Genomic DNA, 12,707 nt, shown 5'->3' on the forward strand with positions numbered 1-12,707 from the left:
TGCCCAAAAGTATTTTGGGGCTCGGACTTGAATATAGATTGTCCAAGCCTGGAGCCCGATAAGGACTATAATATATATTATTGTTAGACTATTCCTGATACAAGATATGACTATACATCAAGTGTAAGATTGTTTTACGCTGTTTCCCAAACATACCATTTGTACATAAAGACTGCAGCAGTGATATATTCACTGAAAATATTACCCAGTATTCGCTTTAGAAGACAAAGCCCCTGCCGGCCAACGACTCTGAACCATTGCTCGTCGACGGCCAAACAACAATCCATCTTCAACCTCGTTTTAGAAGAGAACGTTTTCAGAGGTATGGTTTTTATCTTTTACTTTTCCTTTTTACCTAACTCTGTCACAAATTGTTCATTTCAGAGGTAGGGTTTTCTATCTTTTAATCTTTTTCATCAGACTTTGGAGAGATTTAATGCCATTTCTAGATTATTCATTAATTAATTTTCTTATGATATAAAAATCTTGTGTTTAAATGGATTGTTCTAGACATTTCAGTGCCTAATCAGAGTGATAATTTGTGGAAAATGTTATATGAGAAATCTCCAGTTATGGAATTTGATTTAGGTGAAGTAGGGTTTGCTTGTTGGATGAAGAACCATCATTTCTGGAAAAGAAAATTTTTGATATAGAAAAGGGGATTTACACGTAGCAGTTGGCATATGGGCAATGGACAATTTGGGTTTGGGTGGTTTTTATGAGGTGATCAGATTTAGAATCTGCAAATTGTCCATAAATCATGTTCATATGACTCTATATAATGAAAGAATGAGACAACGTGACTGGATTTATATAATGAATCCCCAATCCTTTCGGTTGTTGAAGTTTTGTAAAATTTTAGTGGCTAGAATAAAAAATTGAAAGGATAAAGCATTCATATTTCTGATAAGGGACAACTATCGTTTGTTTTGTTTGAGCATCTATTGCGAGTCTCCATCAATCAACTTGTTACTGTGCAAGCTTACTTTTTGTGTTACCACTGATAATTTTGATAAGTTTGGCCCAATGCCTGAGCACATTTTAGTGTTAAGTCTTAGTTCAGTTTGACATTAATTTATAGCAACTGATGAGAAGAAAGATATATCATACAAAGCCATTTTGAATTTCTAGATTAGAGATAATTAATAATTGTAGTGTTATGTAACCATTTGTAATATATTATTGATTTTAAGTTTCACAAATATGGCGGTCCAAGTTTTCAGATTAGATATGAATAATAATTGTAGTTTATGGATGTTTGAATTGTTTATTTTTTATTTAGTGGAGTGTTTTTATAGGTTTTTAAAATTGGAAGGATATTTTTGTAATTTTTGAAAGTTATATAATCTGGCCTGAAGCCTGATTTAATTTAATGAATTGGGCTTAACAAAAATTTTGAGGCTCGAATGGACCCAAACTTAACTTGAACAAGCCAGATCTAGTTCAATAAGCCTGATTGACAGGCCTAGTCTAGACTAATAGACTAGATATTAATTCTTGCCTAGACTAGATATTACAAATCATAATATAATGTATTTGATAGTTGCTGAAAATTTAGGTATTTTTTATCAAATTTTATTGGATTATGAATAATTGTTGTTGTAAAAGGATACCTTATTCATCACTGTTATAAAACTTTATTTCCAGGTTATAATGTTTACTCTTACCAAACAGATCCTTAAGTAAACAAAAACTCTGAAGTCTGACCTGACATTTGTTCTCTTCAGCTACTCACTCCACTTCAATGGCTTCTCTTTTCAAGGTAATATCAACTCTAATTGTTTTACATTGAAAAAATTCAACTGGGTTTTGAACGTATTATAGTTCTTTGTTTTCTTTTATAGGATCAAACAAAGCTTTCAGCGTATCGTGACAGAAGGTTTCCTGGGACACAAGAGGAATTTGAGCATACGTTGCAGGCATCAACAACTGTTTATGTCGGAAACATGTCGTTTTATACTACAGAAGAGCAAATCTATGAGCTTTTTTCACGAGCTGGAGAAATTAAGAAGATAATTATGGGTTTGGACAAGAACAGCAAAACACCTTGTGGCTTTTGTTTTGTCTTGTAAGTCTCTTCTTCGTTATTTCTTTCAGTTAGGTTAGTGATTTGTTTTCTTTTATATGTTAAATAGTTACTTGTTTTATTGTTTCTTTTATATGTATGCCCTAGTAAGTAGGACAATATACAAACATTAAATGGCAATTTTAACCTGAATGAATTGATGGATCTATTTTGTAAACTATGTCTAGAGAACTTTGGGGTTTGCTTTATGGAATTTTGATTTACTGATAATTATTCTCTCTGAAGGTAGGGTTATGGATGCTGGTGTAGTAGAAAGCAGTTTATTATTTATTAAATGTTCCAAATCTAATATTTTTATAACTGTGTCTCAGATACTACTCTAGAGAAGATACTGAGGATTGTGTCAAATATATAAGTGGAACAATTCTTGATGACCGCCCTATTCGAGTGGATTTTGATTGGGGATTTCAAGAAGGAAGACAATGGGGTCGTGGTCGAAGTGGTGGCCAGGTGAGTTATGGAGCCTGCCACTATTTATTGTGTGTGGTCTGCCTCTGTGGTTGATTTAATTTGATTCTTTATGTATTCTTGTTCATGTGCAGGTTCGGGATGAATATCGTACAGACTACGATCCTGATATCCTTTTGCTGACATATTTTAACTATGTCTAACATATCACCTGAATTTGGTGAATGCTTTCTTTGTGTTTCCGCAAACAATTGTGTTTCCTCAGTAACTTTGTCTATTTAGTTGTTGAGTCAAGATACTCTCATTCTTCCAGCTTTAGATGAGCATATGATTTCACTTGAATATTTTTTATGCTTTCTTCCCAATATACTATTATATTAGGCCAGGGTTTGATGCAGTTATTCATGATATCAAGATTTCTAATGTATTAATTGGTTTCTTATGTGTCTTTGTGCATTAATGATTAAGTAACTTGTCATGTTCCTCATGATACTTTGTTGCATTTTCCCCTGCATTTATGTATGAACATCCTTTTGGAGCTTTGTTCTCCATTTGCTCTCTCAAAGTAATTTGATGCCTTTACACCCCCTTGACTATTGTTTCTAGTTGAAAATTTGAATGCTCTTTCAGTTTTCTGCTTCCTTAACATGTTATACGCAGAGGAGGTTATGGAAAGTTAGTTCAAAGAGAGTTGGAAGCACAAAGGCAGCTTGTTGATTATGGTACTGGTTCATTGAACTCTTTCCAACCGGTTATGCCCCATCATTGTAAGTTTTGACAGCTCTTATATGTAGAACTTTAATTTTTAGACTTTGAATGTTGTTAGCTAGTTGCTTGTTTGCTGTAATCACTCCCTTGTTTGACTCATATACTCTTTTTCAATTTCTACTGAAGTAGGCTAGTCTTGGGTATATGTTAAATTGGCCCATTTAGCCTGTCTCATAACTAATCAATGTTCTGAGCCTGACAAAATATAGTCCTGCCTGGCCCAACTATAGATTTAGAAGCATCAGTCAAAGGTTGACATATTGGAATTGTTAAGCCGAAAACATAACTTTGGGATATGTAATATATTGCCACATTGTGAAACACTAATTTGAGGACAAAGAGTTTCTGGAATATAGTCATATTTCTATTCGGAATATTTTCTGTACTCTTTCTAGTGACTTGGATGTCTGTGCGAAGTAAAATGATCTTAGGAAGTTTTTCATACTTGGTGCAAATGTGTGTTCTTGTAAACATGCTATCCTTCATTTCATTTTTCTTAATTCATTTTCTCCGTAAACTTAATCATAGTTGAAAATGTAAAACTTGTTCAACATCATAGAGAACTGGAAGTTCAAGAAGTTAGAAGATAAAACTAAAATTTAGAAATGGAAGTTCAGCATTTTAAGAGCCATCTAACCTTTCTTAATCGTGTAAACATGTATGCAAAGAGTTGGTTAGACTTGTTTGAGTTTCCTTTAGTATCTATTTTATTTTTGCAGATGGTAGACATGGTGGAGGTCATGGTCATGGTCATGGGTCTCATAGGCATAGCAGAGGTACCTCCCTTTACTTCCTTGTATCCTAATTCAATTTTACTTGTTTGAATATTATTATTCTTTGCGTGGAACTATAGAAATCTTACTTGATTGCTGCTTCGGTGAAAATAGATTACCATCGAAAGCGACACCGTGAAGAAGATCGTCATGCACATGAGAACTCAAGGAGAAGCTCAGACCATGAATCTAGAAGAAATTCTGAACATGACTCAAGACCGGTATTTGTTCAATGCTTTACTACCTCTCTTTAATCTGAACTTTTGTACTGTTTTTAGCTGTATTATGGGTATATGCCTCCATTGTGCTATTTATGATATAGGCACTAGTCTAGGTTTAAGTATTGGTCAGCAGAATAGAGAAGAATGAAAATATATACTTCACTTTAGTGTATTTGTGAGATGGTGAGAGAGAATACAAGATCCTATATTTTGCTTTTTCGCAAAGAATGTACGGCATATTATCATTGTGTATAGTTTGACATTTCTTTCAATGCACAGGAGAAGAATCCACGTTTCCGGGAGAGCGGTGACTCTGATGATGAGGAGGATGATGATCGGAAGCGGCGGGCTTAATGGTTCTAATGGTATTTTCTGTTGGCACACCAGCAGCTGGATGGAAAACAATTCATGCTGCACAAATATGGGAGGATCATACAGTGTTCTTGCAACAACTTTAAAGCAGTGGATATTTGTTTGATAAGCTTAGTTTCTATATTGGGCTATTATTGGGAGAAACTGACAGTATCATACCTAGATTTTTCAAACAAAGGCGTCAATTATCATAAATTTGAGACTTCTCACTCGAGTATTGAGATATAGACTTCAATTTTATGTGTTCCTTTCAACATGCATTTGGATTAGATCCGTTCTGGTCATCCAACCTGTTAGGTAGCTCTAGGTGTAAAGTAAACATGCGTTTGTATCATTGCTTACAAGATTCTCTACATTAGCAAGCAGGGTAATTTAGGTGAAGAACTTTTAGATGATGGAATCATGACAAAATGTGACTCACCCTTCAAGCTTGAATTTGAAAACAACTTATATATACTATCATTCTAAGTTCTCTTTCACAGATTATTTTTGCTCGAATAATTGACTATATGAACAGAATTGTCTCGGATGCTATCCACAAACTATCTGTCGTCTGTATCAATCTTTCAAAGTTTCACACGGTGTTGCATTTTCTGAAAAAGGATAAAACTCTAAAGCGAACCTAACCCTTGCTTTCCTTTGTGCACAAATAATATAATAATTTATGTACAAAAAATAAAATATTATAATATGATTAGATAATTTAAAATTAGAAATAAAATATCAATGTCGTTATGAATCAACGCTGGTTTACAGGAAAAGAAATTATATAAATCGAAAATTACTTGGTCTGTCAAAACTGTTAAATGAAAGGATCTTGTGCTTCATTGTGTCACGTGACCTGTAGGACATAGGAAAATGGCTACAGGGGAATCGCTAAACTCAGCAAACCATACCCTAGAACCAACGTTTACATCAGTGAGAAATTTGCATGACACCGGATCATGCACCAGCATAAAATCCAGAGAAATCATTCAACTTCTTTGATGATTCTCTTTTTACGCAATTGCTCATTTACAATGCTTCCTGGGGCACTGTGTGCTTTCCTTCTTTCTGCTTTTCTTCTCTCAGCTTCAATCATTGTGCGTCTTAGGGCAGCCGCCTTGTATATTGGTTTTGGCAGGTGCCTATGCCTGCACAAGCAATCATAGGAGCCAGAATATTAGTTAAGTATACAATTTAGTTGCCCACCTAATTTGATTAGACAATAAAACAGTCTAAGAAATTGTTAATGCAAATTGTGGTATATCAGAAACTTGCACAAAGGCCAAATAGATGCTAAATAATTTGGGAGGTAATCCTGAGGGACTGAAAGCTACACAGGCACGTCTTTAAAGGAACATGAACTAACCTCTAATCAAACATAACTCATGATAGACACGTTTAGATTAGGTCAAGCAGAAAAAGGGTTCATTAACGACCCAAAAAACTCTATACATTTAAATGATTGTGTTTGTATTGGCGCTGAGCACCCTAAAGAGGTACCTCTCACTATCATAATAACTTCCACACCCCAACAATACCATAAACGTACAAGAATAGAATGTTTGCAGCCCATCTCACCTGACTATGCGCTTGATCTCAGGAAGGTGCTTGTAACGATTCTTGATAGCCTCATGATAATCATGCTTTCTCCTTTCCCTTGGGTGAAGCTGTAGATTTGATTGGCTCAAGTTTAGCATTAGGAAGCCATGAAGAAAATTTAAACAATGTAAATGAAAAATCAGCTAAAATGGCCATGAATATCAATGTCTTGGAGGAAAAAAAAAAATCTTTCAATGGGATTTCAGTATTTGTGCATCTTATTTATTTTTTCAAGCTATCAGTTTCATAAATATTATTTTCTTTTGCTATTGACTAACATAATATATTTAGGATATCAGTATCAATTGTTAAGAGACCATGCATACAAATAAATATCAAATTCGTACCATCATGGCTTAGAATAGTAGAACAGGATAGCCTTCAGTTTTCCAAGTGATAGAAAGGAAGAAAGATTCTTACAACTCCCAATTGTTCTGATGCTTTGGCCTTCCAAAGCCTAAGGTTGGTATCATCACTTCCAGATATAACATAACTGGCATCACAGCTGAACTTCACACAGAACACCCTGAACATTTTAAAAAAAAAAAAGACTGTAGTCAGAAAAGACAAACTTGATGAAAACAGTATATATTACATGCAATGTAGCATAAAAAGGCTCAAGCACTTCTGGTAGCATGTCTGAACAGAAACACAGGTTTGCCTGTGGAAGCTAACCATAAATAGTAATGGAACTAATTTTCAACCAAAACATAAAAACTAAGATAGATAAAGTCACTATGCAAAAACCTTTGCATTCTCTTAGTATGATAGATTTCCCGGCTTCGACCACCATTATACTGGAAAATTCTAATCTGTAAAAATAAAGTTCAATTAAATAGTAAATCTATCATCAACCAAACATGGTAAAAGATGAAATATAAGCAAATTCAAGACAACTTACAGTTCTATCATAAGATCCAGTAACAAATTCTCGACCAGTTGGCGAGTAGTCAATATCCATCCTAGAAAAGAAAAAAAAATCAATTCAACAATGATGTTAAAAGCTAATCAGTTGAGGTATAAAAGCTCAAAAGACACGCATATCCCAACTTACACAGCAGATTCATGACCCATGTGTACATATTTTGCTTCATCCAACTTTCTAGCATCATAGCTATAGCAATTGCAATCCTCATTTGCCTATATTATCATGGAATCAGAATGGTGACAATTCTTAAAAGTAGAAGGAAACACAAGTACCATAAATACATGTGTGTGTGTGTGTCCAGGTAACTAATTCAAAGAAAATAAGCTTCAATTGTTGTGCTTACAGCTGTGAAGTTCATCGGCTCCATGGGATTCCAAGAGATTGAATTGCATTTTGTCTGTTAAGTGAAGACACAAATTAAAAAGAGAAAGAAAATCAAAATCTTACCCGGCAGCATATACTATATATGTGATTTGACTATATAAATTTATCAACATTCAAAAATGGGAGAGATAAGATTACCCTCATGATAACTTTCCTTGCCGGGGATGACATGCGCAAATCATATAACACTATGCTGCGATCACTACAAAACAGAGGGAAATTAATGAATTCAATGAATCACATACCACTTGGATTATGTATCAGAATACAAATTCAAGATCTATCAATCAAACTACATATCCAAGCATACCTAGCTGTCGTTGCTAAAACATTTGGTTCTCCAGGATTAAACCTAACAGATATAACTGTCTCTGTTCCCCACTGAAAGCTGTTGACCGGCTGAGACCTGATTACAGTGCATATTTTGTCGTTACATATTTTGACTTGTTTAATTACATACATAAAAATCTAGTCAAACACAACTTAAGATGAGACCTATTGTGATTCCATATGTCAACTTGAGCGCCAGATGTGGCAAAGAGATCTCCATCCCACTGATGATCAACCGCCCTGAAAAGAGAAAAAAGTGGGTCACAAATGACAAAAGACCTATGGAAATTTCCTGCATAAAAATGAACATACATAAAAAAATTTAACATCTTTCAGAAGTTATTACCCTTACCAGAATGCATTCTTCCAAACATAAACGGCCAAAGGCTGCAAATTTCATTTGCGATTTGATTGGAGAGTTAGAAGCAGATTTAAAATTCACTCATTGCCTTAGCAAAGAACAATATCAAGAAAGAATTACCTCTGCTGAATTATCAGATGAATCATCTGACTCTGTAAGATTAGCAACAGGAACATTCCAGAGCCTGACACTGAATAAAAGACAGTCAAATCTTGAAAAGTGTATGCAATGTAGGTGAATCTTCAAAGCAGATATGTTTCAAGTTCAGAAACTGAATCTCAATAGAACAATCAGATCACTTATAATTTTCAAAAACCATATGATCCATGATAACAATACAAGTTGTTTCTTACGTGGAATCAGTTCCACATGATACTAGAATTCGGCCATCTGTTGACACTGTCAAACCGCGTACAGCACCTTGGTGACCAGGATATTGACAAACAGTTTTTCTGTTCATTTTTTCATTACAAACAAGATAATCAAATTTCTAATGAATAATAGAGATGAGGACCTAGGTCCCAATGGATCAATAAAAGCTAAAATGTGCCAATTAAGCATAACATTCCATTTACCTGTTAGCTATATCCCAAAGACGAATATCTGAAAATAGACAGACCAAAAAAAAATATGCAAGAAAAAGTTATACTAATCACAAAACCAACTCGAAAAAAGAAAATCAAACAAGAACAAAATTAGTAAAAAGTACCTCCATCCATAGAGCCAGAAAACAATCCTTTCAAATAATTGGGGTTCTTGGCCATGCACGATACTCCATCTCTATGACCATCCATTGCTCCAATAAACGGCCGCGCAAAAATCTAAAGAAGAAGAAATTAATTAAATTAACCGTCGGAAAAAAATGTACACACTTCAATCCAGTCTACCGCAGTTTACCTTCTCTAATTTAGCTGCATTAAGAGCTCTGACGTATTCCACCGCCTTCTCCTGGGGTCGAAGAGTAGGATCGTAATTATGATAGACCCTCTGGAGATCTTGGCTTCGTTCCCGAGTAAATTCATCAGCGGAACGTGAAATTACTTTCACCTTCATCTTTTAATATGTTTTATTAGGCTATTAGGGTTTAATACGAAAATTTTGAGAATATAGAGAGGAATTATAAAGAGTATGTATGTTTCAGCTTTCAAAGAGAAGAATGAAAAACCCTGTTTCAGCTTTCCACAGGGAGTACGTAAAACCTAGGAAGACGATTAATAAATTTTATTATATTTTATGCAAATGCATATGAAACAGTGTGTTCGAGTCGCATTTGTAAAGGCCAAAGGGCTATTTCCCACCAAAGTATAGGCATTCTCAAGTTTTCCCCTCTATTTTAAAAATTTTAAATACTTATTTATAAATAATTAAATTTAACAGAACCCTAATTCCTTAAAATTTTATCTTTTTTTCTCCCTTAACTCCTAAAAATTAACTATTTCCCTCTAAACTAAGTTTTAAAAAATAGCATTCTCCCCCTTAAGGTTTAGTTTTCAATCTCTGACCTCAAATCCGGTGTCATCATTGACAACGAAGTTTTCCTAACATACCACTGTGTTCCAACGACCTCTCTTCTCTCTTTTGGAATGCCGATCAGCCTAGATTTAGAGTCGTCTTCGTCTTGGAAGACAAAGAGCTTCATCTCCCGATGAAGCTCTTCAACTTTTCAAACGAAGACGACCCTAGATCTGAGTCGATCAACATTCCAAAGAAGAGAAGAAAGGTTGTCGGAGCATAGTGGTGCATCGGGAAAGCTTCGTCATCGACGATAACGTCAAAAATTGAAACTAAACCTTAGGGGGGAATGCTATTTTTCAAAACTTGGCCTACGGAGAAATAGTTAGTTTGTAGGGGTTAGGAGGGGAAATTAGATTAAATTTTAATTTATTTAATATTCTAGATAAAATAACGATTTTACTCTTTAAACTGTTAATTTTAACAGCTTATGGGTGGGTATTTGAAATTTTCAAAGTTAAAGGGGAGAAACTTGAGTATGCAGCATACTTTGGGTGGAAAATAGCCCCTTGGCCATTTGTAAAATTTGATTTACATGTAGTTACTATTTCTTAGAGTTATCCATTTAACCACAAAGGGCCAAAAAATACTTCATTTACCATCCATCTTTTTTTAATTGAAACATTAATATAATTATTTTAATTTTTATACTTTAATAATAACATTAAAATGAAAAAAATCTTAATTCTTATTAAAATTAGGTCAAAGGATTATTTTTCACTTAAATTTTAATTCAATTTTAGAAACACTCTTACAATAATTGAAAATTTCAAACATTATCTATAGTTTAATTTTCATTAAAAATACACAAAAATAAAATAATTATTTTATTAATAATATTAAAAAATATAAAATTGATTATACCCTTCCGTAGTTTTTAAAATCTAACATTATTATTTCCAAAAGCTTTTTAACTTGCCAAGGAATTCTGAAATTCCAAGAATTGGAAGAGGGAAAAAGGGGTCTTTAATGTACTATCAAAATTCTCCGGATGGTTGCACACCAAATTAACAAGAGACTTGTGTAGATGGCCATCTCCTACAGTAAGTGCTTGCTTTCTTTGATGCTCCTCTTGAAAACTAAACAAAATTATCATGCAATTTCTTACACAATATGATGAAAAACTACCATTCATTTGAAAATCCTCCTGCGTTGGAAGCTAACTTAAATTGTACTTAATAAAGGTTTCTGTGTTGTAATTCCATGTAGTTTTTAAAGCTGGGAAAATAATTGACTAACCAGAAAAGTTATACATTATGAGGGTCATATATGGTCCAAACACAGAAAGATTCCTGCCTTCCATATGGAAAAGCTAAAGGCTCCTAGTCTCAACGTCTTAATTAATCTTTCTATTTCTTCAATCTTGATTCTGATTCCCATTTGGTGCTACTATTGGCAAATGTTGCCTGCTTTTTCTACCTGTTGTGAAGAACTGATTAAGAAGTTGGACAAATTAGTAACTGAGTTGGGAGGTTTTTGTAAAAAAATTGGATGTATCTTTAGAGTTTAGAACTTTACTAGGGATGCTATGTTATATCAAGAGCAGCTTTTGGCAGCAGTTTCGAAGAGGGGAGACTGATATTCTTACTCCAAAAGGAACAAGGGAGACTTTTTATAAAGTCTCTGGCTTACGAGAATTTCCCACTGTTAAGGTACATTCTATCTTTCTCCCTTCACAGGTTCAGTGGAGCATTAAACTTTTTCCGGCTTTGTGGACAACTTCCATTAACAAGGTTTTCGTTCTCAATCTTATTTCTGCAGGTTTCTTCCCGCAAAAGTAAACAAAAGAAAGAGACAAATATATACAGAAGTTTGAACCATATTAAAAGGTACGATAGAGAAAAGAGAGAAGGCTACACTGATAGGAAACAGTAGTGACGAAGAGGATTTACTCGGACTGTTGTTATAGTCTAATCTCAATGAGCTTCAAGAGACCAGTTTTCAAATGTCGATATGACAATAGAGGACGTGCTTGTGAAATGCAGACTATTTTACTTTTCTGGTCAGGAGACCATAGCCAATTTGTTAACATGGGCTATGATTGTGTTGAGCATGCATATCAATTGGCAAGAGAGAGCCAGATGGGTCTTACAAGGGAAAAACAAACCAACTTTTGGTGACTTGAACCACTTGAAGCTTGTTGGTGTTGCTAATTCATCCTTCAACTTTCATTTAAGATAAATATAAATTGTTCCTGTTAATTGTAAGCTGTGTTTGATCCTGCTTGAGGTTCTTACGTTTTATCCGCCAACTACAGTTCTGAGACCAACCAAACTAGGAGATTTCCGCTTACAGGTAGGAGTAGAATTGTTTATGCCATTGCACTTTGTCCATAGGAATATTGAGCAATGGGGAAAATGCAATGGAATTCCTTAAGTTATTAACAAAACGTCCAAAGATCAAGTCTCGTACTTCCCTTTTGGTTATGGACCAAAAATGTGCATTGGGCAAAACTTTGCAAAGCTTGAAGCTAAAATGGCCTTTTGTCAGATATTACAACACTTCTCGTTCGAGCTGTCGCCTACCTATACTCATGCTCCTTCTATCGTTCTAACACAACCCAGTATGGCGGTCAGATCATCTTGCATAAACTTCAAGTCTTACCACCAATCAGAAAAGGTGGCTGCCCCTAACAGTTCTTGTATTGATCATCAACAGTCGATATTATACCCTACAAACGTAATGCAACCCCACCTAATAAGATGGATGCTCGAAGAGCCAACATCTCTGTTGTAATATTTTTACATCATGATAGAGACGAGAGCAACGGTAATCTAGTAGATAAAAAGTATGGATGTTCACAAATTGCATTTGAACCAAAAATACCAATTATCCAAAGCATCGATTTGGACACTGAGTCATGTATGTTGAAAAATTGATTTTCAGTTCAATTTATAATTAGGTCATCCTAAAACTGGTTCAGTTCAAAAATAACCTAAAACAGGTTCGGACAGTCCATTTTGAGCACTATAAAAGATGC

At 34.5% G+C, this 12,707-nt stretch overlaps 2 protein-coding genes across 5 annotated transcripts; one reads left to right on the plus strand and one right to left on the minus strand.

Annotated features, from left to right (window-relative positions):
* Positions 1 to 137: 137 nt before the first annotated feature.
* Positions 138 to 4,863, plus strand: LOC123222873 (nuclear cap-binding protein subunit 2). 3 transcript variants are annotated; one of them, XM_044645879.1, is made up of 9 exons: positions 138 to 322; positions 1,728 to 1,762; positions 1,845 to 2,068; positions 2,398 to 2,536; positions 2,629 to 2,662; positions 3,151 to 3,261; positions 3,982 to 4,038; positions 4,150 to 4,256; positions 4,536 to 4,863. In XM_044645879.1, the coding sequence occupies exons 2-9, from the start codon at positions 1,745 to 1,747 to the stop codon at positions 4,608 to 4,610; spliced, it is 765 nt and encodes a 254-aa protein (XP_044501814.1). In that variant the 5' UTR covers positions 138 to 322; positions 1,728 to 1,744; the 3' UTR covers positions 4,611 to 4,863. The 3 variants fall into 3 exon arrangements, with proteins under 3 accessions (XP_044501814.1, XP_044501811.1, XP_044501812.1); XM_044645876.1 differs by having other exon boundaries at positions 146 to 322; positions 1,648 to 1,762; XM_044645877.1 differs by having other exon boundaries at positions 146 to 322; positions 1,675 to 1,762.
* A 446-nt stretch (positions 4,864 to 5,309) lies between these two features.
* LOC123222580 (DDB1- and CUL4-associated factor 13-like) lies at positions 5,310 to 9,467 on the minus strand. Of its 2 annotated transcripts, XM_044645425.1 has the most exons (16): positions 9,113 to 9,466; positions 8,925 to 9,036; positions 8,791 to 8,818; positions 8,569 to 8,667; positions 8,336 to 8,405; positions 8,207 to 8,241; positions 8,020 to 8,094; positions 7,835 to 7,930; positions 7,663 to 7,726; positions 7,484 to 7,537; positions 7,267 to 7,352; positions 7,114 to 7,174; positions 6,960 to 7,024; positions 6,633 to 6,738; positions 6,192 to 6,280; positions 5,310 to 5,761 (listed from the first exon to the last, which is right to left on the minus strand). In XM_044645425.1, the coding sequence occupies exons 1-16, from the start codon at positions 9,266 to 9,268 to the stop codon at positions 5,599 to 5,601; spliced, it is 1,359 nt and encodes a 452-aa protein (XP_044501360.1). In that variant the 5' UTR covers positions 9,269 to 9,466; the 3' UTR covers positions 5,310 to 5,598. The 2 variants fall into 2 exon arrangements, with proteins under 2 accessions (XP_044501360.1, XP_044501362.1); XM_044645427.1 differs by lacking the exon at positions 8,569 to 8,667 and having other exon boundaries at positions 9,113 to 9,467.
* Between the last annotated feature and the right edge of the window lie 3,240 nt (positions 9,468 to 12,707).

The sequence above is a fragment of the Mangifera indica genome, chromosome 8 (genome assembly GCF_011075055.1).
Source record: "Mangifera indica cultivar Alphonso chromosome 8, CATAS_Mindica_2.1, whole genome shotgun sequence".
NCBI classification, from domain to species: Eukaryota; Viridiplantae; Streptophyta; class Magnoliopsida; order Sapindales; family Anacardiaceae; genus Mangifera; species Mangifera indica.